The sequence below is a fragment of the Heptranchias perlo genome, unplaced genomic scaffold (assembly GCF_035084215.1).
Source record: "Heptranchias perlo isolate sHepPer1 unplaced genomic scaffold, sHepPer1.hap1 HAP1_SCAFFOLD_432, whole genome shotgun sequence".
Classification (NCBI taxonomy): domain Eukaryota; kingdom Metazoa; phylum Chordata; class Chondrichthyes; order Hexanchiformes; family Hexanchidae; genus Heptranchias; species Heptranchias perlo.
This window is the reverse complement of record NW_027139445.1, coordinates 6,146-33,956: the sequence shown is the minus strand read 5'-3', so window position 1 is coordinate 33,956 and position 27,811 is coordinate 6,146. Positions and strand designations below refer to the sequence as shown.

At 48.0% G+C, this 27,811-nt stretch overlaps 1 protein-coding gene and 1 long non-coding RNA gene across 3 annotated transcripts; one reads left to right on the top strand and one right to left on the bottom strand.

Moving 5' to 3' along the window:
* On the bottom strand, positions 1–27,377 carry LOC137312782 (uncharacterized). 2 transcript variants are annotated; one of them, XR_010960794.1, is made up of 3 exons: positions 26,953–27,372; positions 1,834–1,899; positions 1–720 (listed from the first exon to the last, which is right to left on the bottom strand). It is a non-coding gene; the product is annotated as an uncharacterized lncRNA (long non-coding RNA). The 2 variants fall into 2 exon arrangements; XR_010960793.1 differs by lacking the exons at positions 1–720; positions 1,834–1,899 and adding an exon at positions 23,350–23,952 and having other exon boundaries at positions 26,953–27,377.
* Positions 11,430–25,793, top strand: LOC137312781 (E3 ubiquitin/ISG15 ligase TRIM25-like). Its single transcript, XM_067979215.1, has 6 exons — positions 11,430–12,069; positions 12,901–12,996; positions 13,686–13,916; positions 18,948–18,970; positions 19,373–19,581; positions 22,883–25,793. Exons 1-6 carry the CDS (start codon positions 11,509–11,511, stop codon positions 23,407–23,409), a joined length of 1,647 nt encoding a protein of 548 aa, XP_067835316.1. The 5' UTR covers positions 11,430–11,508; the 3' UTR covers positions 23,410–25,793.
* Positions 27,378–27,811: the final 434 nt, after the last annotated feature.

Below are 27,811 nucleotides of genomic sequence, written 5' to 3'. Positions count from 1 at the left end.
AAATCTGTGTTTTACGTGTGCGATGTCTGATCTCTGTTCAGACTCCGTGCAGACAGTAGACTGTTATTTTCAGCAAATAACAGGTACCAGCTACCTTTAAGAGATTTCTGAGAAACATCCTCCCTTTAAGAGATTGAGCTCCCTCTGGCGTTGCAAAGTGCGAATTGCATTGATTCCACCCACAAGGCCTGGAAAGGAAGGCTGATTGCGGGTGAGTTCTCCGATGGGTCCAAGTTTGCGACCTGCTTGTGGAGGGTTCGTCGGGTGTGGAGTCCGCCCAAAACGGACCCTTATCGAATTTTTCCCCATCGTCTCCAAGCTTCTCATTCCCAAAGATCCGTCCGAAGTATTCCTTCCTTTCATCGGCCAGGAAGCCCAAGATTTGGGCCAACAGATTGACCTCAGCCTTGTCCAGTGTCGAAGGCAGTCGGACGGCTGGTGACCAACACTGAGCAGCCTGGCAGCAGCTTCTGCTGTATGGGACAGCACACAATGTCAGACACTTCACACCAACAGTCCGCTCCCAAACAGTGGGGCTGAGCCTCTGTGTCTCTCTTGGTATCTGTGAAATCAGTGGTATCCTTGAATTCATTCAGTTGGTCAAAGATGAAGAGCAGGTTCTCCGGGGCTTCCCACACATGTTCCAGCTCCGTGTGTAAGTAATCCGGTGCCACGGCTTTCAGGCTCGTTCGACCGTGAATGGCGTTCAGGTCACGGAATCTGAAATGAAAGACAAACTGAAACTGAGAGCAGATTTTCCCCGCGGCCCAATCATGGACAGTCTTTTGCACCATGGTGCTGTTCCCAATCCTGGCCACACCGCTGACCACTGAGGTCCCAGATCGGCGGCCTTTACCAAAACTGCTTCCGAATAATTGACCAATCTGGATTTTCTCCAGCTCATTCTTGACTTGGTTCTGTTGTCACTTCTCATGGTCCTGACCTCTGGCCAACAGTTCCTGCTCCACAAGTCTCAGCTCACGGGCAGAGGAAGTGACTATTAATTCCGGGTATTGATCAGGCGGTGGTAAGGTCTTCACAGACTGCTTTCCCTGTATCGTTCTCATCGTCAGTGTTTGATGTTTTTTGCAGAGAGTTTCCTTGTGTTGTTGCTCAATATCTTGGGATCATTTCAGAAAATATGTTAATTGTTGCACTCAGAATTACAACAGAACAGATTATCACTGGTCAGGCCTCAGCTGGAGAATTGTGTCCAATTCTGGGCACTGCACTTCAGGAGGGATGTCAAGGCCTTAGAGAGGGTGCAGAGGAGATTTACTAGAATGGTACCAGGGATTAGGCTCTTCAGTTATGTGGAGAGACTGGAGAAGCTGGGATTGTTCTCCTTCGAGCAGAGAACGTTAAGGGGAGATTTAACAGAGGTGTTCAAAATCATGAAGGGTTTTTGACTGAGTAAATAAGGAGAAACTGTTTCCAGTGGCAGGAGGGTCAGTAACCAGAGGACACAGATTTAAGGTAATTGGCAAAAGAACCAGAAGGGAAATGAGGAGATTTTTTTTTACGCAGTGAGTTGTTCTGATCTGGAATGCGCTGCCTGAAAGGACGGAGGGAGCAGATTCAATAATAACTTTCAAAAGGGAATTGGATAAATACTTGAAAAGGAAAAATTTGCAGGACCTTGGGGAATGAGCGGGGGAGTGGGACTGATTGGATAGATCTTTCAAAGAGCCGGCACAGACACGACGGGCCGAATGGCCTCCTCCTGTGCTGTACTATCCTGTGAAATGCTGCAATTCAATGACTTTATCTTTATTAATCTTACTTGTTTCACTTAAAATTAAACATAAAAGTAAATGGGCATCAGTAACACACCTTTCAGGTAATGCATTGCTTCAGACCCCAGCTGATTCCAGCTTGCTTCATTATGTAAATCAGAACCTGGTTTAAAAAATTAAAAACCGTGTGAAACAATGCAAAAACTCAAGAAAATAAACTCTTGCCTTTGCCTCTGATTATAGTACATGTCGTACAATACCCTTCCTGCAGGTTTCTTTCAGGATTGTTCTGAGCTTTGGTTTTGCTATCTGCAATTTCACAAATATCTCCCACACGGCCATTCCTGCCCGAACAACTCTCCTCATCACCATGTCCAGTAAATACTTCGATGCTTCATCTCTCTGTCTGTTCTCAGCCAGTCGTGTGACATTCTGTGAAGATAAACCAGTTCACATTCTGTCCCTCAGTACTGACCCTCTGACAGCACAGCACTCCCTCAATACTGACCCTCCGACAGTGCAGCACTCCCTCAGTACTGACCCTCTGACAGCACAGCACTCCCTCAATACTGACCCTCCGACAGTGCAGCACTCCCTCAATACTGACCCTCCGACAGTGCAGCACTCCCTCAGTACTGACCCTCCGACAGTGCAGCACTCCCTCAGTGCTGACCCTCCGACAGTGCAGCGCTCCCTCAGTGCTGACCCTCCGACAGTGCAGCGCTCCCTCAATACTGACCCTCCGACAGTGCAGCACTCCCTCAGTACTGACCCTCTGACAGTGCAGCACTCCCTCAGGACTGACCCTCCGACAGTGCAGCGCTCCCTCAATACTGACCCTCCGACAGTGCAGCACTCCCTCAGTACTGACCCTCTGACAGTGCAGCACTCCCTCAGTACTGACCCTCCGACAGTGCAGCGCTCCCTCAATACTGACCCTCCGACAGTGCAGCACTCCCTCAGTACTGACCCTCTGACATGCAGGACTCCCTCAGTACTGGACTGGAGTATGAGCCTGGATTTTGTCCTCAAGTCTCAGGAGTGGGACTTGAACCCTTGACCTTCAGACTCAGAGGTGAGAATAAATGATTTAATTACTTTCATGGTGCACTTGTTTTTCTGTGTCAAATATCACTGGGGTCAGTGTTGTACAATGTTGCTTGTATCGTTATTTTATTCATTTACTGTTGGCCATTATAAGGAGCCAAGACTTAGCCCATTGAAGGAAATGTTCCATAACAAACAAATAACTTGCATTTAAATAGCGTCTCTAACATTGAAGAAACGCCCCAAGATGCTTCACAGGAGAGTGGGACATGGAGCCAATGTAGAAAGGTGTGAAATTGGTCTGTGCCAGTAGTGTAAATCGACAGCCCATTTTACACCTCGCCCGAGGATCGATTGTGAATGGAGGTGGGAATCGGACACAGTGTGAAACGGGTGATGGGGAATCGACAGCCTGTTTCACACCTCGCCCGAGGATCGATTGTGAATGGAGGTGGGAATCGGACACAGTGTGAAACGGGTGATGGGGAATCGACAGCCTGTTTCACACCTCGCCCGAGGATCGATTGTGAATGGAGGTGGGAATCGGACACAGTGTGAAACGGGTGATGGGGAATCGACAGCCTGTTTCACACCTCGCCCGAGGATCGATTGTGAATGGAGGTGGGAATCGGACACAGTGTGAAACGGGTGATGGGGAATCGACAGCCTGTTTCACACCTCGCCCGAGGATCGATTGTGAATGGAGGTGGGAATCGGACACAGTGTGAAACGGGTGATGGTGAATCGACAGCCTGTTTTACACCTCGCCCGAGGATCGATTGTGAATGGAGGTGGGAATCGGACACAGTGTGAAACGGGTGATGGGGAATCGACAGCCTGTTTTACACCTCGCCCGAGGATCGATTGTGAATGGAGGTGGGAATCGGACACAGTGTGAAACGGGTGATGGGGAATCGACAGCCTGTTTCACACCTCGCCCGAGGATCGATTGTGAATGGAGGTGGGAATCGGACACAGTGTGAAACGGGTGATGGTGAATCGACAGCCTGTTTCACACCTCGCCCGAGGATCGATTGTGAATGGAGGTGGGAATCGGACACAGTGTGAAACGGGTGATGGGGAATCGACAGCCTGTTTCACACCTCGCCCGAGGATCGATTGTGAATGGAGGTGGGAATCGGACACAGTGTGAAACGGGTGATGGTGAATCGACAGCCTGTTTCACACCTCGCCCGAGGATCGATTGTGAATGGAGGTGGGAATCGGACACAGTGTGAAACGGGTGATGGGGAATCGACAGCCTGTTTTACACCTCGCCCGAGGATCGATTGTGAATGGAGGTGGGAATCAGACACAGTGTGAAACGGGTGATGGGGAATCGACAGCCTGTTTCACACCTCGCCCGAGGATCGATTGTGAATGGAGGTGGGAATCGGACACAGTGTGAAACGGGTGATGGGGAATCGACAGCCTGTTTCACACCTCGCCCGAGGATCGATTGTGAATGGAGGTGGGAATCGGACACAGTGTGAAACGGGTGATGGGGAATCGACAGCCTGTTTTACACCTCGCCCGAGGATCGAATATCGTGAAGTGAATGGAGGTGGAAATCGGACACACTGGGCCGGAAATTGCTCACATCGGCATGGCAACGTTCGCAGCAGCTCCTGCAAATAAAATGTACGAATTCACTTACCGCGGATCCGTGGCATCGACTTGTGTGAATTTGAAGTTTTGAAAAAAATCAGGACATGAGCTCAGCCTCTGAACAGCGTGGGTTGATTCACAAGGGAAATGTCTGTGGGAATGGAAGAGACGCCCAAAAAAATCTGTCACAAAGTGAAGTCCCGCCCACAAAATCAGTCACAAAGTGAAGACCCGCCCACAAAATCTGTCACAAAGTGAAGACCCGCCCACAAAATCAGTCACAAAGTGAAGACCCGCCCACAAAATCAGTCACAAAGTGAAGACCCGCCAACAAAATCTGTCACAAAGTGAAGACCCGCCCACAAAATCTGTCACAAAGTGAAGACCCGCCCACAAAATCTGTCACAAAGTGAAGACACGCCCACAAAATCTGTCACAAAGTGAAGACACGCCCACAAAATCTGTCACAGTGAAGACCCGCCCACAAAATCAGTCACAAAGTGAAGACACGCCCACAAAATCTGTCACAAAGTGAAGACACGCCCACAAAATCTGTCACAAAGTGAAGACACGCCCACAAAATCAGTCACAAAGTGAAGACACGCCCACAAAATCTGTCACAGTGAAGACCCGCCCACAAAATCAGTCACAAAGTGAAGACACGCCCACAAAATCAGTCACAAAGTGAAGACACGCCCACAAAATCAGTCGCAAAGTGAAGACCCGCCCACAAAATCAGTCACAAAGTGAAGACCCGCCCACAAAATCAGTCACAAAGTGAAGACCCGCCAACAAAATCTGTCACAAAGTGAAGACCCGCCCACAAAATCTGTCACAAAGTGAAGACCCGCCCACAAAATCTGTCACAAAGTGAAGACACGCCCACAAAATCTGTCACAAAGTGAAGACACGCCCACAAAATCTGTCACAGTGAAGACCCGCCCACAAAATCAGTCACAAAGTGAAGACCCGCCCAAAAAATCTGTCACAAAGTGAAGTCCCGCCCACAAAATCAGTCACAAAGTGAAGACCCGCCCACAAAATCTGTCACAAAGTGAAGACCCGCCTACAAAATCAGTCACAAAGTGAAGACCCGCCCACAAAATCAGTCACAAAGTGAAGACCCGCCAACAAAATCTGTCACAAAGTGAAGACCCGCCCACAAAATCTGTCACAAAGTGAAGACCCGCCCACAAAATCTGTCACAAAGTGAAGACACGCCCACAAAATCTGTCACAAAGTGAAGACACGCCCACAAAATCTGTCACAGTGAAGACCCGCCCACAAAATCAGTCACAAAGTGAAGACCCGCCCACATAATCAGTCACAAAGTGAAGACACGCCCACAAAATCAATCACAAAGTGAAGACACGCCCACAAAATCAGTCACAAAGTGAAGTCCCGCCCACAAAATTTGTCACAAAGTGAAGACACGCCCACAAAATCAGTCACAAAGTGAAGACACGCCCACAAAATCTGTCACAAAGTGAAAACCCGCCCACAAACAGGCAAGCAAAGTTCATTCATTTAAACTTCTGTGAGTCAGTGTAAATAAAAAATTAACATATCTTCTTACAAAAAAACAAGCAAATGATTTAATTTAATGAAACAGACAGAAGTTAAAAGTAAAATTTAAAAAAAATTATGGAACAGCGTTTCGAGGTGAACAATTTCTGGGCCAGTGTGAAACGGGTGATGGGGAATGGACAGCCTGTTTCACACCTCGCCCGAGGATCGATTGTGAATGGAGGTGGGAATCGGACACAGTGTGAAACGGGTGATGGGGAATCGACAGCCTGTTTCACACCTCGCCCGAGGATCGATTGTAAATGGAGGTGGGAATCGGACACAGTGTGAAACGGGTGATGGGGAATCGACAGCCTGTTTTACACCTCGCCCGAGGATCGATTGTAAATGGAGGTGGGAATCGGACACAGTGTGAAACGGGTGATGGTGAATCGACAGCCTGTTTTACACCTCGCCCGAGGATCGATTGTGAATGGAGGTGGGAATCGGACACAGTGTGAAACCGGCCGTTGATTCGCTCCTGGTGTCGAGCGATTTCACCCCCGTGATATTACAGCGGTGACCAAAAGGAAAATCTTAAAGGAGGAGACGGGTTGGAGAGGCAGAGGAGTTTGGGGAGGGAATTCCAGAACGATGGGGGTTGGACTAACAATCCAGAGTTCATGAGTTCAAATCCCACCATGGGAGTTTGAGAATTTGAATTCAATTTAAACAATCTGGTCTCAGTAAAAGTGACCATGAAGCTGTCGGATTGTCGTAAAAACCCAACTGGTTCATTAATGTCCTTTAGGGAAGGAAACCTGCCGTCCTTACCCGGTCTGGGCCGATATGTGACTCCAGTCCACACCAACATGGTTGACTCTTAACCTCCCTTTGAAGTGGCCGAGAAAGACACTCAGTTTGTATCAAACCCGCTACCAGTGGTTCAAGAAGAAGGCCCAGCACCACCTTCTCAGGGCAACTAGGGATGGGCAACAAATGCCGGCCTTGCCAGGGACGCCCACATCCCCAGAATCAATAATAAAAATCATCTTTTGGAGTTGTGCAAAACGATTGATAGTGAATCAGCCGCCCGTTTTCACCCCCAGTGTTTCTCAACTCTGTTCTTGAGAGGTTGCAATGAGCAGATTGTTCACAGGGCCACATCACTTAGTGACATTTGAAGGGAATTGAGTGGAGCTTGTGGTGGAAGCAGAGAACAGCTGAAGATCATCGAAAGATATTTCATAAAATGCAGAAACCACCGTTCAACCATCCATGAAAGTGGCAGCACTTTAAAGCTCCTCCACATAATAGATCACCAAAAGAGAGGTTTGCCAAAGAATGATTGGAATCATTTGTTATTACCTGGGGTTACAAATTATCAGAGATATACTTGTTCATTCTGTCGAAATGCAATGACCAGAGCAGGTGCACTCGTCATTATTTACGAAAACTCTCTCAATTCAGGAATTGTGCCTTTGGATTGGAAAATTGAAAATGTCACCCCACTATTTAAGAAGGGAGGGAGGGGGAAACCTTCTCATTCCTGATGCTCCTTTATCACTGGAGGGAATCGGCTTCTTCTCGTTAAAACAAGTCGAACCGGTCTGATTCCCCGCAGGTTTCTTTCTGCAAGAAGAAAAATGTGACGACGAGTTCTAACAGGAGTCTTGTCAACAGGTCCTTGTGTTCTGCACCAATGGCCTCATTCCCCAGAGACAATCAGAATAATCTTAAACCAGTTGTCAATGTAGTTTTATCCGTACCAATATCAAGGAAAAGAAAGAACTCACATTTATAAAGCACCTTTCACGACCTCATGATGTCCCAAAGAGCTTTACAGCCAATGAAGTGCTTTTTGAAGTGTACTCACTGTTGTAATGTAGGGAGTATCAGGCTTCAAAATTGAATTATTTTGCTTATCGCAGCGAGGGCCAACTGACAAATATTCGGGCCATTGGCTCGTCACCACCTGCTTTTGTTTCCTTACGTTCAATCGGAATGCTTCTCACCCCTCCGTTTCCATCACAACCAGGCATTTTACATCGAGAGATAATTGTGATGCAACAAAACAAACATTGTTTCACAGGGCAGTGGTGCTCACCTCAAATTCCAAAGATGTCTCTGAAAATTGTAAAGAAACAGAACGCCTGAGGAAGGGCCAAGAATGGACATGTTCCCCCCGTCCGTGTTCACACTGACTGACCTGCCCTGTGTGTGTGTCTATGTGTCTGTGTTTATGTGTGTGTGTTTGTGTGTATGTACGTGTAAGTCTTTATGTAGGTGTGTGTGTATTTATGTATGTGCGTGTGTAAATGTATATGTGTCATGTTTATGTATGTGCGCATGTCCATGTATATGAGTATGTGTGTTTGTATGTATATGTGTGTGTGTCTATGTAGATGTATGTATGTGCATTAGAACATGAGACCATAAGAAATAGGAGCAGGAGTAGGCCACACGGCCCCTCGAGCCTGCTCCCCTTTTCAATCGGATCGTGGCTGATCTTCAACCTCAATTCCACTTTCCTGCCCGATCCCCAAATCCCTTGATTCCCTTAGTCCAAATATCCATCGATCTCAGTCTTGAATATACTCAACGACTGAGCATCGACAACCCTCTGGGGTAGAGAACTCTCTGAGTGAAGAAATTCCTCCTCATCTCAGTCCGAAATAGCCGACCCCTTATCCTGAGACTGTGACCCCTCGTTCTAGACTCTCCAGCCAGGGGAAGCATCCTCTCAGCATCCACCCTGTCAAGCCCTCTAAGAATTTTATACATTTCAGTGATATAATGTATGCATGTTTGTATATATGTGTGTATGTTTGTCTGTATTTGTATGTGTGTTTACATATGTATGTATGTATATGTACCTGCATGTGTCTATATATATGTGTGAATGTATGTGTATGTGTTTATGTCTGTGTGTGTCCATATGTATATGTGTGTATGTATGTGTGTGTATAGTGTACATTTTTTATTCGTTCATGGGATGTAGGCCTCACTGGCAAGGCCAGCATTTATTGCCCATCCCTAATTGCCCTTGAGAAGGTGGTGGTGAGCCGCCTTCTTGAACCGCTGCAGTCCGTGTGTTGAAGGTTCTCCCACAGTGCTGTTAGGAAGAGAGTTCCAGGATTTTGACCCAGCGACGATGAAGGAACGGCGATATATTTCCAAGTCAGGATGGTGTGTGACTTGGAGGGAAACGCACAGGTGGTGTTGTTCCCATGTGCCTGCTGCCCTTGTCCTTCTAGGTGGTAGAGGTCGCAGATTTGGGAGGTGCTTTCAAAGAAGCCTTGGCGAGTTGTTGCAGTGCATCCTGTAGATGGTACACACTGCAGCCACACTGCAGCCGGTGGTGAAGGCAGTGAATGTTTAGGGTGTTGGATTGGATGCCAATCAAGCGGGCTGCTTTGTCCTGGATGGTGTCGAGCTTCTTGAGTGTTGTTGGAGCTGCATTCATCCAGGCAAATTGAGAGTGTTCCATCGTACTCCTGAGTTGTGCCTTGTAGATGGTGGAAAGGCTTTGGGGAGTCAGGAGGTGAGTCACTCGCCGCAGAATACCCAGCCTCGGACCTGCTCTTGTAGCCACTGTATTTATGTGGCTGGTCCAGTTATGTTTCTGGTCAACGGTGACCCCCAGGATGTTGATGGTGGGGGATTCGGCGATAGTAATGCTGTTGAATGTCAAGGGGAGGTGGTTAGACTCTCTCTTGTTGGAGATGGTCATTGTCTGGCACTTGTCTGGCACGAATGTTACTTGCCACTTATGAGCCCAATGTTGTCCAGGTCTTGCTGCATGCAGGCTCGGACTGCTTCATTATTTGAAGGGTTACGAATGGAACTGAACACTGAGCAATCATTGGCGAACATCCCCATTTCTGACCTTATGATGGAGGGAAGGTCATTGATGAAGCAGCTGAAGATGGTTGGGCATAGTGTAGAAAGTACTGAACGCTAGTGGACAGGTACAAAAAATAATTTAAAAGATGAATGGAATGTGAGCCTTTATCTCAAGTGGGCTGGAATACAAAGGGGAGGAAGTGATGTTCCAGCTGTGCAGAGCTCTGGTCAGACCCCATCTGGAGACTGGGTTCAGGTCTGGGCACCGCACCTCAGGAAGGATATATTGGCCTTGGAGGGGGTGCAGCGCAGATTCACCAGAATGATACCAGGGCTAAAAGGGTTAAATTATAAGGACAGATTGCATAGACTAGGCTTGTATTCACTTGAGTTGAGAAGATTAAGGGACGTTTAAAATGTTTAAAGGATGTGATAGGGTAGATAGAGAGAAACTATTTCCTCTGGTCGGGAACTTCCAGAACAAGGGGGAATAATCTTAAAATTAGAGCTCAGTCGTTCCGCGGTGATGTTAGGAAGCATTTCTTCACACAAAGGGTAGTGGAAATCTGGAACTCTCTCCCCTAAAAAGCTGTTGAGGCAGGGGGCCAATAGAAAATTTCAAAACTGAGATTGATAAGATTATTGTTGGGTAAGGGTATTAAGGGTTACGGAACCAAAGTGGGTAAATGGAATTATGATACAGATTAGCCATGATCTTACTGAATGGTGGAACAGGCTGGAGGGGCCGAATGGCCTCCCCCTGTTCCTATGTTCATATGTCCATAACTGGACACAATACTCGAGGGGGGTCTGACCAGAACTGGACACAGTACTCAAGGTTGGTCTGACCAGAACTGGACACAGTACTCGAGGTTGGTCTGACCAGAACTGGACATAGTACTTGAGGTGGGACTGACCAGAACTGGACATCGTATTCGAGGTGGGTCTGACCAGAAACGGACGCAGTACTTGAGGTGAGTTTGACCAGAACTGGACACAATACTCAAGGTTGGTCTGACCAGAACTGGATGCAGTATTTGAGGTGAGCTTGACCAGAACTGGACACAATACTGAAGGTGGGTCTGACCAGAACTGGACGCAGTACTTGAGGTGAGTTTGACCAGAACTGGACACAATACTCAAGGTGGGTCTGACCAGAACTGGACAGAGTACTCGAGTGGGTCTGACCAGAGCCCTGTACAGTTTGACCATGACTTCCTCTGACTGTATTCTCCTGCTTTTGATTTGTTGTCCAACATTCTTTTGTCTTTGTTGGTTTCCAGCTCTGTGTTGGTCGGACATGTTTCCTGTCGAGTTTACTGAGACTTGTAGCCTCTGCTGCTTTGCTTTTTCTCATCTCTCTTTAACCACTGATGAACATTTTAACTTTTTCTGTATATTTTTCTATTCCTCCCAGAGAGCTCCTTCCCTTTCCTCTTCTGCGGGATTTGTCAAGGTTATTGTTCCTATTTATATCAGTTTTAAATCATTTGTTAAACCGTTTAGGGTCTGGTCTGAGCTGATTAGTTTTCGGTTTGTGTTTGTTGAGCCCAGCTTGCTGTATTCTGGCTCCAGATTGTAAAATTGCAATCTTGTTTTTCTGATTTTGTTTCTGAGCTGCTACTGCAGGCCTGAAAGGGTTAATCTTCACCCAAAGTGAGTCAAGAAACCACTCCCTGCACTGAGTGTTTATGAGAATTTCACTTCCTGCTCTGGTTCCTCTCTCTCTCTGTGCTGTGTGAAAACTCTTTCAGGTGCTGCAGGAATGGAGCCCGGAGCTTTTGAGGATGAATTAACCTGTGCTGTGTGTCTCCAGGTGTACCAGGACCCTGTGATATTACCCTGTCTGCACAGTTTCTGTTTGAAATGTATTGAGGGAGTTTGGGCCCAGACAGCAGGCCCAGGAGGGTTTGAGTGCCCTCAGTGTCGCCGGAAATTCAACCCCAGGCCCAGTCTGGAGAGAAACTTCACGCTGTGTAATATTGTGGAGAAATACAATCGCTCACAGCCTCCTGCTGATTCAGGCCGTGTCATGTGTGATTGCTGTGAAGAAAATCCAACCCCAGCTGTGAAGACGTGTCTGAAATGTGAAGCTTCCTTTTGCTCCCTTCATTTAAAACCACATTTAATGAAAGTGACCTACAAAGATCACACCCTAATCGAGCCTACGGCTGATCTTACAGAGAGACAGTGCCTTGACCATAAGAAGGTCTTTGAATTCTACTGTAAAGATGATGCAGAGTGTGTATGTGTTTCCTGTACAATAACAGGGAAACATAAATCCCACACACTGCTGAGCCTCGATCAGGCACAAGCTGCAATAAAGGTGAGTGACACAATTCCTGATATTAAATACAGTGAGGGAGAGTTTTCCTTTTAATAACGAACATTAATTTGAACTGATTGCAGACAGTGCTGATTTAGCCCAGTGTTTTCTTTCTGCCCTGGGTCTGGGTTTACTGCTGTTTGTTTTTTGTCAGTCAGATGCTCCCTCCCCTTTCTCTTACAGTCTGTCTGAGAGAACAGGGTGGGCACTGGGAGGGGTGTGAGAGTGACCCAGGGTGACTGCCCCTCACCCACACTCAGCCCCTCCTGGTGAGGGCATTGTGGAGCTCAGTAATTCACTGTGTGGGCACCTGTGAGAACTGGCACTCCATGGCATAGGGCTGTAGAGCAGAGCATGTTGTCGCCCTGTGTAACACTGGGGTATTCTCCATCTGACCATCAGGGAGAGGACCATCACTGGTGGGGGGAGTGAGGGACACCCACGGGGAGTGACTCAGGGGCTGGGGGGAGAAACTGTTTCTCACGACAAGAGGGAATTGGTGTTTCAGAAATGCTGGTGTGACTGAGTCTGTCTCCCTTTCCCCTCGGCTGATTCCTGGAAATGGAGGAGCTGAGTCCGTGTGAAAATGCAGCACACGGTGTGTCAGTGTGAAAAGAAGCCGGTGTGTGTGGTCACTCAGTTTATACAGGGCAGGGAGCACCTCTTTACTGAGAGCCACAGAAGGGAATATTTCTGCTCAGGGCCCAGACACTGAGAATCCCCCAAACCACTTTCTATCCACACCCAGTGGGGTCACTCCTGGAACGGAATCATTTCCCCTTCAAATCCCAGTTTGAATCCCTTTTGAAAACTTTCCAATTGCCTTTACAGGAAGAATTGGAGAGAGAAATCGAGAGGCTTCGGGGAGTCCAGCAGAATTGTTCCAGCAAACAGCGAGACTTGGAGAGATCAGAAGCTGAAATAAAGGTAGGGAAAAGTGGGACTGGATTTACTCTGGAATCTGCAACTAATTCAGGAAAAACTCTGGGAAATTCCTCCCCAGCTCCCTTTTAAAGGGTGGGAGTGACTCCAAACCCCCCACGTGTTCAGGGAGTCTGTTCCAGAGATCAAGGACTCTGGCGTCTAACCTAACTCTGTGCCTATGGATTTTATACACAGACCCTCTGGTCCTACCATCCCGATCCATCTCAATACCTCACCCAACCAGTGAGTCCAATAATCCCTCCATCATTTTAAAAACCTCAATCATGTCCCTCTCGGCCTTTCTCTAAATGACCCTCCCTCTTGGAGCCGATCCTCAGAATTAAATCCATCAGACTACGTGTCATTCTGGCCACCGTCCTCTCCAGAGTCTTGATCTCCTTCACCAGGTGTGGGCACCAAAACTGGACCCATCACTCCAGGTGTGGATGGACCAGGTGGCAGTGCCATACACAGTCTAAATACAGTGCTCTTTCTTTTAAACTCAAGGCTCAAGGCAACACTTGTTAAACTCTGATTTCTCTCCCAGTAGACACCCCCCATTGCTTGTTTATCTTTAACGGGTGATCGAGTAATGATCGAAACAAACTGTCCCGTCCCTGGAAAGTGCCATGTGCTCAGGGTAAGAGCTGTGTGGAAGGGCCGTTTGTAATGAGAGTTGGTTTGGGTTTCAGACACGAATCAATGAGCTGAAAGGAAAGCTATCGAAGAGCTACTCTGACTGGAGGAGACAGCTGGAAGAAGATGAAGAATACACACTGAAACTGATCGATGAGGAGGGGCTCCGAGCTCTCTCACAGATTAGAAGCTGTTCTGAAGCATTAAACAAGAGGATGGAACAGATGACATTAATAGATGGAGAATACCAGAGTCTGCTACAGAGGGACCCTCTCTCCTTTATTCAGGTACATCTTCAATATAAACAGGGTCATGTCTGGGGAATGGGGCGTTTCTGTGAGGCTGGTGTGAGGGCTGAATTGTTTAAAGATTGTTGGTGGGGCCCAGCAATGGTGCTGCCCCCTCAGCCCTGCCCGAGGAGTGTTGGTGCTGCCCCCTCAGCCCTGCCCGAGGAGTGTTGGTGCTGCCCCCTCAGCCCTGCCCGAGGAGTGTTGGTGCTGCCCCCTCAGCCCTGCCCGAGGAGTGTTGGTGCTGCCCCCTCAGCCCTGCCCGAGGAGTGTTGGTGCTGCCCCCTCAGCCCTGCCCGAGGAGTGTTGGTGCTGCCCCCTCAGCCCTGCCCGAGGAGTGTTGGTGCTGCCCCCTCAGCCCTGCCCGAGGAGTGTTGGTGCTGCCCCCTCAGCCCTGCCCGAGGAGTGTTGGTGCTGCCCCCTCAGCCCTGCCCGAGGAGTGTTGGAGCTGCCCCCTCAGCCCTGCCCGAGGAGTGTTGGAGCTGCCCCCTCAGCCCTGCCCCAGGAGTGTTGGAGCTGCCCCCTCAGCCCTGCCCCAGGAGTGTTGGTGCTGCCCCCTCAGCCCTGCCCCAGGAGTGTTGGTGCTGCCCCCTCAGCCCTGCCCCAGGAGTGTTGGTGCTGCCCCCTCATCCCTGCCCCAGGAGTGTTGGTGCTGCCCCCTCAGCCCTGCCCCAGGAATGTTGGTGCTGCCCCCTCAGCCCTGCCCCAGGAGTGTTGGTGCTGCCCCCTCAGCCCTGCCCCAGGAGTGTTGGTGCTGCCCCCTCAGCCCTGCCCCAGGAGTGTTGGTGCTGCCCCCTCAGCCCTGCCCCAGGAGTGTTGGTGCTGCCCCCTCAGCCCTGCCCCAGGAGTGTTGGTGCTGGCCCAGGATGGAGTGCAGTGAAATGTTGGATTATTCCCCATTCCTGTGACTGGCCCCACCTACTGTTATACACTGAACTCTTTACTCTCAATCCCAAATTCACGGTTTGGTTTCATTGGGTGTTGATTTGTTTGTTGTTTTAACAATCGAATCGTGATAATGGGGGAGTTCAATTATCCGAATATAGACTGGGGAGAAAACAGAGTAAAGGGCAAAGAGGGGGAGGAATTCCCCAAATGTGTTCAGGAGAACTTTCTTCAATATGTTTCCAGCCCAACGAAGAAGGAAGCAGTGCTGGATCTAGTTCTGGGGAATGAAGTGGGGCAAGTGGAGCATGTTTCAGTGGGGGAGCATTTGGGAAACAGTGATCAGAATATAATTGGTTTAGAAAGTAATGGAAGAGGACAAGAAACAATCAAATGTGAAAATACTCAACTGGAGGAGGGCTAATTTCTGTGAGTTGAAAAGGGATCTGGCCCAGGTGGATTGGAAACAAAGATTGGCAGGTAAAACAGTAAATGAGGAATGAGAGGCCTTCAAAGAGGAGATAGTTCGTTGACAGACTGGACACATTCCTGTGAGGGGGAAAGGAAGGGCATCCAAAGCTAGAGCTCCTTGGATGATTGAAGAAATAGAGATTAAAATGAAACAGAAAAAGGAGGCTTATGATAAATGTCAGGTTCATAATAGACAGTAATCACAGTAGAGAATCAAACAGAATACAGAGAGTGCAGAGAAAATCTGAAAAAAGGAAATGAAAGGGGCAAAGATAATGTATGAGGAAAGATTAGCGGGTAACATCAAGTCTTTTAGAAACTTACAAAGTGTAACAGGGTAGTTAAAGGAAAGGTGGGGCCGATGAAGGACGATAAAACTCCACAGGAAAAGTGATCCAACCGCGGCTATCTCGAGAAGTTAAGGTTGTTTCCCCTGGCTGGAGAGTCTCGAACTAGAGGGCATAGTGTCAGGATAAGGAGAAATTAGCCTCTTTAGTAGCGAGATGAGGAAAAAAATCTTCATTCAGAGGGTTGTGAATCTTTGGAATTCTCTAACCCTGAGGGCTGTGGATGCTGAGTCATTGAGTATATTGAAGACTGAGATTGATAGATTTTTGGACTCTAACGGAATGAAGGGATATGGGGATCGGGCGGGAAGTGAAGTTGAGGTCGAAGATCAGCCATGATCTGATTGAATGGTGGAGCAGGTTCGAGGGGCCGAATGGCCTACTCCTGCTCCTATTTCTTATGTTCTTAAAAAGAAAACCTTCTTGTGGAGGCAAAGGGCATGACTGAGGTACTAAATGAATACTTTGCATCGGTCTTCACTAAAGAAGAGGATGCTGCCAATCTTCCAGTAAAGGAGGAGGGGGTAGAGAAACTGGAGAGGATTAAAATAGATAAAGAGGAAGTACTAAAAGGGTTGACAGCGCTCAAAGTAGAAAAGTCACCCGGTCCGGGTGGGATGCATCCTCGGTTGCTGAGGGAAGTAAGGATGGAAATAGTGGAGGCTCTGGCCACAATATTTCAATCCTCCTTGGATATGGGAATGTTGCCAGAGGACTGGAGGATTGCAAATGTTACACCTCTGTTCAAAAAAGGGGAGAGGGATAAACCCGGCAACTACAGGCCAGTCAGCCTAACGTCGATGGTGGGGAAATTTCTAGAGACAATAATCCGAGACATTCAGTTATTCTGAGCCTTTGGAACTCTCTTCCGCAAACGGCAATTGATACTAGCTCAATTGCTAAATTTAAATCTGAGATAGATAGTTTTTTGGCAACCAAAGGTATTAAGGGATATGGGCCAAAGAAAGGTATATGGAGTTAGATCACAGATCAGCCATGATCTTATAAAAAGCCGGAGCAGGCACAAGGGGCTGAATGGCCTACTCCTGTGCCTATGTTCCTTTGTAAAATTAATTATCACTTGGAAGAAAATGGGATAATAAACAACAGACAACACAGATTTATTAAAGGCAAATCGTGTCTGAATAACTTGATTGAATTCTTTGATGAAAACTTGTTAGCAAAATTGAAGCCCATGGGATTAAAGGGACAGTGGCAGCATGGACACGAAATATGCTCAGAGACAGAAAGCAGAGAGTCGTGGTGAACGGTTGTTTTTCAGACTGGAGGGAGTATACAGTGGTGTTCCCCAGGGGTCAGTATTAGGACCACTGCGCTTTTTGATATGTATTAATGACCTGGACTTGGTTATTAAGGGCATAATTTCAAAGTTTGCAGATGACACGAAACTTGGAAATGTAGTAAACAATGTGGAGGATAGTAACAGACTTCAGGAGGACAGAGACAGACTGGTGAAATGGGCAGATGCAATTTAACGCAGAGAAGTGTGAAGTGATGCATTTTGGTAGGAAGAATCAGGAGAGGCAAAATAAACTAAATGGTACAGTTTTAAAGAGGGTGCAGGAACTGAGAGACCTGAGGGTGTACGTACACAAATCTTTGAAGGTGGCAGGACACATTGAGAAGGCTGTTAAAAAAAGCACACAGGATCCTTGGCTTTGTAAACAGAGGCATAGATTACAAAAGCAAGGAAGTTATTCTGAGCCTTTATAAATGACTGGTTCGGCCCCAGCTGGAGTACTGTGTCCAATTCTGGGCACCACATTTTGGGAAAGATATCACGGCCTCAGAGAGGGTGCAGAGGAGATTTACTAGAATGGTATCAGGATGTGCGACTTCAGTTACATGAAGAGACTGGAGAAGCTGGGGTTGTTCTCTTTAGAGCAGAAAAGGTCAAGGAGACATTTAATAGAAGTGTTCAAAATCATGAAGGGTTTTGATAAGAGTAAATAAGGAGAAACTGTTTCCACTGGCAGGAGGGTCGGTAACCAGAGGACACAGATTTAAGGTAATTGGCAAAAGAACCAGAGGGGAGATGAGGAGAATTTTTTTACACAGCAAGTTGTTCTGATCTGGAATGCGCTGCCTGAAAGGGCGGTGGAAGCAGATTCAAAACTAACTTTCAAAAGGGAATTGAATAAATACTTGAAAGGGAAAAATTTGTCGGGCTATGGGGAAAGGGCAGGGGAGTAGGACTAATTGAATAGTTCTTTCAAAGAGCCAGCACAGACATGATGGGATGAATGGCCTCCTTCCCTGCTGTATCATACCATGATTCTACGATTTTAATAATGGAGAGATTTAATGAGGGTTAAGTGGTTGATATTGTGTATATGGACTTCCAGACGGCATACGATTAAGTCCCACATAATAGACTTATTAGCAAAATTAAAGCCCATGAGATTAAAGGGACAGTGGCAGCATGGTTACAAAATTGACTGAAGGACAGAAAGCAGAGAGTAATGGTGAACAGTTGTTTTTCAGATTGGAGGGAAGTTTACAGTGGTGTTCCCCAGGGGTCAGTATTAGGACCACTGCTCTTTTTGATATATATTAATGACCTGGACTTGGGTATACGGAGCATAATTTCAATGTTTGCGGATGATGCAAAATTTGGAAATGTAGTAAACAGCAAGGAGGATAGTAACAGACTTCAGGAGGACATGGACAGACTGGTGAAATGGGCGGACACACGGCAGATGAAATTTGACGCAGAGAAGTGTGAAGTGATAAATTTTGGTAGGAAGAATGAGAGGCAATATAAACTAAATGGTACAATTTTAAAGGGGGTCCAGCAACAGAGAGACCTGAGGGATCATGTACAGAAATCTTTGAAGGTGATCAGGACAATTTGATCAAGCTGTTACAAAAGCATACGAGATCCTTGGCTTTATAAATAGGGGCATGGAGTACAAAAGCAAGGAAGTTATTCTAAACCTTTATAAATCAATGGTTAGGCCTCAGCTGGAGTATTGTGTCCAATTCTGGGCACCGCTCTTTAGGAAGGATGTGAACGCCTTTGAGAGGGTGCAGAGCAGATTTACTAGAATGGTGCCAGGGATGAGGGGCTTCAGTTACGTGGAGACCCTAAAGAAGCTGGGGTTGTTCTCCTTAAAGCAGAAGATTAAGGGGAGATTTTATGGAGGTTTCAAAATCATGAAGGGTTTTGATCGAGTAAATAAGGAGAAACCAATTGGATAGCTCTTTCAAAGAGCCGGCACAGGCACAATGGGCCGAATGGCCTCCTCCTTTGCTGTATGATTCTATGATTCTATTGACTGATTTGATCTCCTCTCTTTATTCACAGAACTCGAAGCAGCTCCTTTCCAGGTAAGTTCCTCTCAGTCATACAGTACCTGCTGCTGATAGGGAACCTTCACCTATATCTGGGAGAAGAGTGAAAGTAGAATCACCGCTTGGAAACCTCCCCAGATCAGGATAAAGATAAGGGCTCCAGTACAGAGAAACTGGACTGAACACAGACGGCTTTGAAAATCACAAACTGAGCTGAAGTGGCAGCAAACCAGGATCCCACTGCTCGTGTGGAGATCAGTGTGAATGCAGGGAGACTGCAAATCCCGGGATTCTGCCATTCTCAGGATGGGTTGCTGCGGGGTGTCAGTACGAGCATTAGAAGGGGTGCAGGTAGTTGCACTGATCACTCGTTCCCCTTTGGGTTTCTGATCTGAAATGTCCCCACTGATAAAAACATTCTCTCCTCTTTCATTACAGAGTGACTGAGACTCAGAGAGTCACAGACCCAGATGTTCCAGCGCTCACCCTGAACCTGTCCAAAATATCTCAACTTACCCAGAAGAGGCTGAATGGATCGGAAAAGTACCACTCAGACATATTGGGAATGATAAGGAAAAACGTGCAGCTTTTCTCCAATTCTGGGCACCACACTTTAGGAGAGATGTCGAGGTTAAGAATTTCAAGAGGTGAGGAGGGACTTAGATTAAAGCCCTCAGGTTAGAGATGATTGCTGTTGGCTGGGCTTGTCTGAGACATGAAGAAACTGTTATTGAATCATATAAATAAGATTTCCAAGGGGATTACGATCAATATACTGATTGGACTGAAAGAGGAGGAAGGTGGTGTGTCCTGAGGACATCTGAATGGAAAAGTGGGGAAGTTTTGTTAAACTTGTATTAAACTTTGGTTAGGCCACACTTGGAGCACTGTGCACAGTTCTGGTCTCCATATACCTTGCTTTGACCACACTTGGAGAATTGTGCACAGTTCTGGACTCCATATTATAAAAAGGATATAGAGGCACTGGAGAGGGTGCAACAAAGATGATGCTGGAACTTAGAGGTTATACCTATCAGGAAAGATTGAACAGACTGGGGCTCTTTGATCTCGAAAAGAGAAGTCTGAGGGTGACCTGATAGAGGTCTTTAAGATAATGAAGGGGTTTGACAGGGTCGACATTGTGGAGATGTTTCTACTTGTGGGGGAGACCAAAACTAGGGGTCATAAATATGGTGACCATCAAACTACCGGATTGTTGTAAAAAAAAACATCTGTTTCACTAATGTCCTTTAGGGAAGGAAACCTGCCGTCCTTACCCGGTCTGGGCCTTTATGTGACTCCAGAACCACAGCAAGGTGGTTGATTCTTAATCGCCCTCTTAAATGGCCTAGCAAGCCACTGAGTTGTACAATTCCGCTACAAAAAGTCATAATAAGAATAAAACCGGACGGACCACGAGGCACTGGACACGACAAAGGCAAAGGCAAACCAAGCCCAGTCGACCCTGCAAAGTCCTCCGCACCAACATCTGGGAATTTGTGCCAAAATTGGGAGTGCTGTCCCACAGATTAGTCAAGCAACAGCCTGACATAGCCATACTCACAGAATCAAACCTTTCAGCCAACGTCCAAGACTTCTCCATCACCATCCCTGGGTATGTTCACTTGTGCTTCAGAACTAGCCGTGCCTCTAGCCAAGCTGTTCCAGTACAGGTACAACACTGGCATCTAGCCGACAATGTGGAACATAGCCCAGGTATGTCCTGTCCACAAAAAGCAGGACAAATCCAATCCGGCCGATTACCGCCCCATCAGTCTACTCTCAATCATCAGCAAAGTGATGGAAGGTGTCGTCGACGGTGCTATCAAACAGCACTTACTCACCAATAACCTGCTCACCGATGCTCAGTTTGGGTTCCGCCAGGACCACTCGGCTCCAGACCTCATTACAGCCCTGGTCCATACATGAACAAAAGAGCTGAATTCCAGAGGTGAGATGAGAGTAACTGCCCTTGACATCAAGGCAGCATTTGACCAAGTGTGGCATCAAGGAGCCCCAGTAAAATTGAAGTCAATGGGAATTAGGAGGAAAACTCTCCAGTGGTTGGAGTCATACCTGGCACAAAGGAAGATGGTAGTAGTTGTTGGAGGCTAATCATCTCAGGCCCAGGATATCGCTGCAGGAGTTCCTCAGGGCAGTGTCCTCGGCCCAACCATCTTCAGCTGCTTCATCAATGAACTTCCCTCTATCATAAGGTCAGAAATGGAGATGTTCAGGGCCAGTATTTATTGCCCATCCCTAATTGCCCTTGAGAAGATGGTGGTGAGCCGCCTTCTTGAACCGCTGCAGTCCGTGTGATGAAAGTTCTCCCACACTGCTGTTCGGAAGGGAGTTCCAGGATTTTGACCCAGCGACGATGAAGGAACGGCGATATATTTCCAATTTGGGATGGTGTGTGACTTGGAGGGGAATGTGCAGGTGGTGTTGTTCCCATGTGCCTGCTGCTCTTGTCCTTCTAGGTGGTAGAGGTCGCGGGTTTGGGAGGTGCTGCCGAAGAAGCCTTGGCGAGTTGCTGCAGTGCATCCTGTGGATGATTGCACAATGTTCAGTTCCATTCACAACCCCTCAGATAATGAAGCAGTCCGTGCCCACATGCAGCAAGATCTGGACAATATCCAGGCTTGGTCTGATAAGTGGCAAGTAACATTCGCGTCAGACAAGTGCCAGGCAATGACCATCTCTAACAAGAGAGAGTCCAACCACCTCCCCATGACATTCAACGGCATTACCATCGCCAAATCACTACCATCAACATCCTGGGGGTCACCATTGACCAGAAACTTAACTGGACCAGCCACATAAATACTTTGGCGACAAGAGCAGGTCAGAGGCTGGGTATTCTGCGGCAAGTGACTCACCTCCTGACTCCCCAAAGCCTTTCCACCATCTTCAAGGCACAAGTTAGGAGTGTGATGGAATACTCTCCACTTGCCTGGATGAGTGCAGCTCCATCAACACTCAAGAAGCTCAACACCATCCAGGACAAAGCAGCCTGCTTGATTGGCACCCCATCCACCACCCTAAACATTCACTCTCTTCACCTGCAGTGTGTACCATCCACAGGATGCACTGCAGCAACTCACCAAGGTTTCTTCGACAGCACCTCCCAAACCCGCAACCTCTACCACCTAGAAGGACAAGAGCAGCAGGCACAAGGGAACAACACCACCTGCACATTCCCCTCCAAGTCACACACCATCCCGAATTGGAAATATATCGCCGTTCCTTCATCGTCGCTGGGTCAAAATCCTGGAACTCCCTTCCCAACAGCACTGTGGGAGAACCTTCACCACACGGGCTGCCACAGTTCAAGAAGTCAGCTCACCACCACCTTCTCAAGGGCAATTAGGGATGGGCAATAAATGTTGGCCTTGCCAGCATCTCCGACATCCCATGAATGAATAAAAAAATAAGGAGGGAGAGCCCAGGGCACACTCCTGTATTCAGGATGGAACAGTAACAGGAGGGAGAGAGCCCAGGGCACACTCCTGTATTCACGATGGAACAGTAACAGGAGGGACAGAGCCCAGGACTCACTCCTGTGAGCTGTGTGTTCCCAGTACAGCCAGTGCTGAGATTGTGGGGCTGTAACTGTGAGTCTGTGGGATGTGTGGTGTGCCGGTGAATCCCCTCCATTGTGTCTGGGAGAACGTGTGCACAGTGCCAGGGGCTTGTGTGATTAAACTGACTGCTACTGTGTGTCTCCACTGCAGTGTTTGCACTGAGTGCACAGCACTGGGACCCACACACTGCTATTTAACAGGGATTCTGATCAAAGGCCATTTATTGAACAGGGGATGAACACAATCTAAGAGGTAATATGGGGCTGACAGTGTCTGGGAAATACTGACACTCCCACCCTGCAGCTGTCAATCATTGATGGGAGTGGAATAACCCTGTCTGACCAATCTCTTCTCTCCTCTCTAGGGCAAAGGTCAGCGATGAGCCTGGATCCAAAGACAGCAAACTGGAACTTGGTTCTGTCGGATGATCTGAGATCAGTAACACGGACTGAACAGAAACAGCCCTACCCACCTCACCCAGAGAGGTTTAAAGACTGGCCCCAAGTCCTCTGCTCCCAGAGTTTCTCCTCAGGATCCCATTCCTGGGATGTGGAGATTGATGGGAAAGACTGGAGAATAGGGATTGTGTGTGGGAGCGCAGAGAGAGAGGAGAGACAGTCTGGTCTCGGGAACAGCAGTAAATCCTGGTGTTTATGTTATGGTTTGTTTGGTGTTGATTATCTCAGTGCCGGTCACAATTCCCAGCCCACTCCCCTCGCTCTGATCCCGTCTAAGAGCCGGATCCGAGTTCAGTTGGACTACGAGGCCGGGACTGTGTCATTTCACCGGGTCACTGACTCACTGACACATTTACACACATTTCAAACCACATTCACTGAACCCGTGTTTCCGGCATTTTATTGTGGAAAATCCCTAAAACTGTTAAATTAATCCTGGTATTGGTGACTTGATGATGTCACTTCCAGGTCTGCCCTTCTGATGTCACTTCCAGGTTTCCCCCTCTGATGATGTCACTTCCAGGACTGCCCTTCCAATGATGTCACTTCCAGGACTGCCTCCTCTGACGATGTCACTTCCAGGTGTGCAACTCTGATGATGTCACTTCCAGGTTTGCCCCTCTGATGATGTCACTTCCAGGTCTGCCCATCTGATGATGTCATTTCAGTCTGTCCTGCTGACGATGTCATTTCCAGGTTTGCCCTTCGGATGATGTCACTTCGGGATCTGATCCTCTATGATGTCACTTCCGCGTCTGACCCACTAGTGATGTCACTTGCAGGCCTGCAGGGCTAATGATGTCATTTCCAGTCTACCCTTATGATGATGTCACTCCCGCATCTGTCCCACTGACGATGACATTCCCGGGTCTGCCCCTCTGATGATGTCACACCTGGGTCTGCCCCTCTGATGATGTCAGGAGCTCAATGCTTTGCTGCTTTTTGTGCTTTTCTTTGTAAGGGTCGGTCACTAAAGCTAAAAATAGCTGCTTTTGGTGAGTTTACTTGTAATTCGTAGCGTTCCAATTAATTGTCTCCTTCAGTTGTAGAATTTTACCACTTTATTTGCAGAATTATAATGGTATTAATGCAGTCGTGCATTAACCACAGTAGCGAATCATAATAGTGGCAGGCACAGCTGCATTAATCTCAGTAGTGAATCGCAGTGGCGGCAGGCACGATGGCATGTATCTGTCCGAAACTCAGTAAATGTATTGATTCATTGGACCAGACTGGGAACTTTTAATCTGTGTTTTATGGGGTGGTGATTTTTAGTTTATTGGAGAGTAAGGTTCCTCCAGGGCTTACAACCAACATGAAATGGGAATATTATGGGATGTTTAACTTAATTAGACACAAAGAAGTGACTGAGTGTGTGAGAAACAAACAGGAAAATTGCCCCACCAATTGGGGTCTACAATCAGCGTCCCAGGTGGTGATGGGAGATAATGGGACATTTTGTGACAACCAAAACCAAAGGGTCAGGAAAATGATGTGTGAGTGACCGGTGAGAAACAAAGATCACCTGGGAACAACCCCCAAAAGGCATCAATCAGGAATCAACACACAATCCAGTGAAAGTCAGGAAAGGGGAGTTAACAATCGTTAATTGATAGCTTTCTCTTGGAGATGGTTGTGTCCTTACTTATACTGAACAGTGAGAAGAATATTTTATAACCTGGGCTCTACCCGAGACATCGGGACCATGCAGGGGGAGATAAGCAAAGACCTCCAGACACCCCCCGATCTGTTGATCAGATAGCCTGAAAGCACAGGAATGGCTTGTATTTGATGTCACGTTCGGTGTGATTTTGGGAAACTGCTGTGTGTGTAAATGTGATATTTTGCACGTGAGGCAACCAGTCTGTGGAATGCATGATGGAGATGCCCTGAAGGACGGGTCTCAGACATGCTCAGTCCCGTTGACAACAACACTACATGAAATGGTTAATGTGCTCAGGAGAGTGAGGACAGATACTGGATCATTACTGATTTACACTTGGTAATCAAGGCACTGACACATGCTCCATAGAGAAACCGACTAGTTAATGAAACAATCAGGACAGTGTTAAACACACTGGTATCTATCAGAGGGATTGAAATTAAAGTAAAGACTGACATAGAATTTGGATTTCCAAAATTCAGGGTTGGGTTCCTTTGAGTTAACGATGAAATTGGGAAACTGAGGGCCAGGGAGAAATAATACTGAGCCAGAATGATACACAAGATGGATAATGGTAAAAAGGAGAGCTGGAGGATCTTTTAAGTCCAAGATTTCTTGATAATATGGTAGTATTTGGGGGGAGCCTAGTTTCTGTAGTTTTCTGTACAATGTATTATGATTTTCTTTGACTGTATCATGATGTGTGATATTAACCAAATGAAACTTAGATTAGAAGAGCAAATGGCTGGAGATCGGTCTGTGATGCTCACAGGATGAGGACCTTAGATAAGGCCCCAGGATCCCACAAAGGAGGGGGGGGAGGGACATTGTTGAAGATTAAGACTGAGAAGTAATGAGGGAAACCACTTTCTTAGATGACTTCTGCAGTTTAAAACCCCCAATATTGATAGACTGACAGTGCATTCAAAACAACATAATGCTGACATTGAAAAGGGGACCTCGACCCCTGGGGATCATGAATGGAGGGAGGTCGTCCATAATGTGGGACAGCATCCTTGGGTGAAAATCATGTCTCTGCTTTTTATTATTATACAGCTTGTTATGATTGTAACACTTTTCTTTCTCATTTGTCGTATTTGAAAGAACTTTTGTGTAAATGTCACGGTGATTAAACTTCTTGTAACAATGTTTAACCTGATCTGTGGTGAGTGCAATTCAGATTCAATGAATGGGTTAAAGTGAGTTGTTCGACCTCACACTCACTTGAGGGGCGACTGAAGGATTTTGGACTTTCAATACCAGTTATTAATTACCTGCTAAAGGAGCTGAGTTTGGTTAAAAGTATTAATTCAAGAAAGGAACGGTTAAACTGACTGTTCAAGGCAGCATGCTGGGAAGGTTGGCCACATTGGAAAAGTCTCATTCAGCAGATTGTCTTGAAGGTTAAAGGTAAGACAGATGCAAGGCCTTGAAAGTCTGTGAGAAGCTGTTGTGAACATCAGATGCTGTCATATCAACTTGTTCAAACCATGGGAAAGAGAGAGAGGGAAAAGTAAGCGTGTTTTTGCCAGCAAGTGAGGGGGGAAGTGGCGGGGGGGCAGGGGAGGGAGAAGAGAGTGGGAGAGGGGGAGGGGATGCGGGGGGGGGATGCGGGGAGGGGAACGTGCGGCCTGTTCCCACACTGCCTGTGGGGCACTGTTTATTGTCCTTCCAAGTTTTGTGCCATCTGCAAATTTTGAAATTGTGCCCTGAACACCCAAGTCCAAATTCAAAAGAGAGGATTGTGAAGTTAGACCCGGGGGTCGATTCTCACTCCCCTCCCGGTCTGAGAATGGGGGTCAGTCGCCTCTCCCGCCCCGGTCACCCCGGCGATGGAGCCGGTGCCATTTTGAAAGGGGCCTCCCGCCGGGTGTCCAAATCACCGCCTGTTTCAGACGATCAGCCCCTGTTAATATGGAAATCGGGGTAAATGGGCCCCCGATGGCCATTTTAGGCCGGAGCCTGCGCTGTGCTCACTCCGACCAGCTCCACGGGCGATGGGACCGAAGAGGCCCGGAAAAGGGAAGTGGCCAATTAGGTTTGTATGTCATGGAGGAGCAGGAGGGACCCACAGAAATAATCTGGGCTGCTGCCTCCCCGGGACCCTCACCCTCCGCGACCCAACCGCCACCATTGGAAGAGGAGCAATTGAGTTCTCTCCGGTGTCCTGGGACCAATATTTATCCCTCAACTAACATCAGGATAAAACAGATTATCTGATCATTTATCACATTGCTGTTTGTGGGATCTTGCTGTGCATCAATGAGCTGCCTCATTCCCTCCATTCCAACAGTGACTACACTTCAAACCCACCTCATTGTGTGTAAAGCGCTTTGGGCCGTCCTGAGGCGGTGAAGAGTCAGTTCCTCAGTGTCTCTCCAATGGAGCCGTTCCTCAGTGAGATCGCAGGCTGCTCTTGTTCCTCTTTGAGTTAAATTGTATTTGGGTCTATTTGATTGAGAGAGAGAGAGGGCCCAGACCGAGTGCTCACTGCTCCCCAAACCTTCCTTCCCAAAGGCTGCGATCAGGTGTTGAGTCACTGGGAGCCGGGCGGCGAGGATTTCAATGTCTGACCTGGACATCCAGCAGCTCTCAGACTGCGATTAATCGGCTGATGCAGAAACCCCGGGTCCCGGGGAATTCACTCGGTGACTCCGCCATTTTCCCTCCTTCAGATTCTCCGACTCTCATTTCCCGCTCAATCCGCCCCTCGCGCTCAACACACGCACAGTGCGCAGGCGCCGGGCCCGAGTCCGTGTGGGGGGGGGGGGACAGAGTCCGTGTGGGAATGGGGGGGGGGACAGAGTCCGTGTGGGAATGGGGGGGGGGGACAGAGTCCGTGTGGGAATGGGGGGGGGGACAGAGTCCGTGTGGGAATGGGGGGGGGGACAGAGTCCGTGTGGGAATGGGGGGGGGGACAGAGTCCGTGTGGGAATGGGGGGGGGGACAGAGTCCGTGTGGGAATGGGGGGGGGACAGAGTCCGTGTGGGAATGGGGGGGGGGGACAGAGTCCGTGTGGGAATGGGGGGGGGGGGGGGGACAGAGTCCGTGTGGGAATGGGGGGGGGGGGGGGGACAGAGTCCGTGTGGGAATGGGGGGGGGGGACAGAGTCCGTGTGGGAATGGGGGGGGGGACAGAGTCCGTGTGGGAATGGGGGGGGGGGACAGAGTCC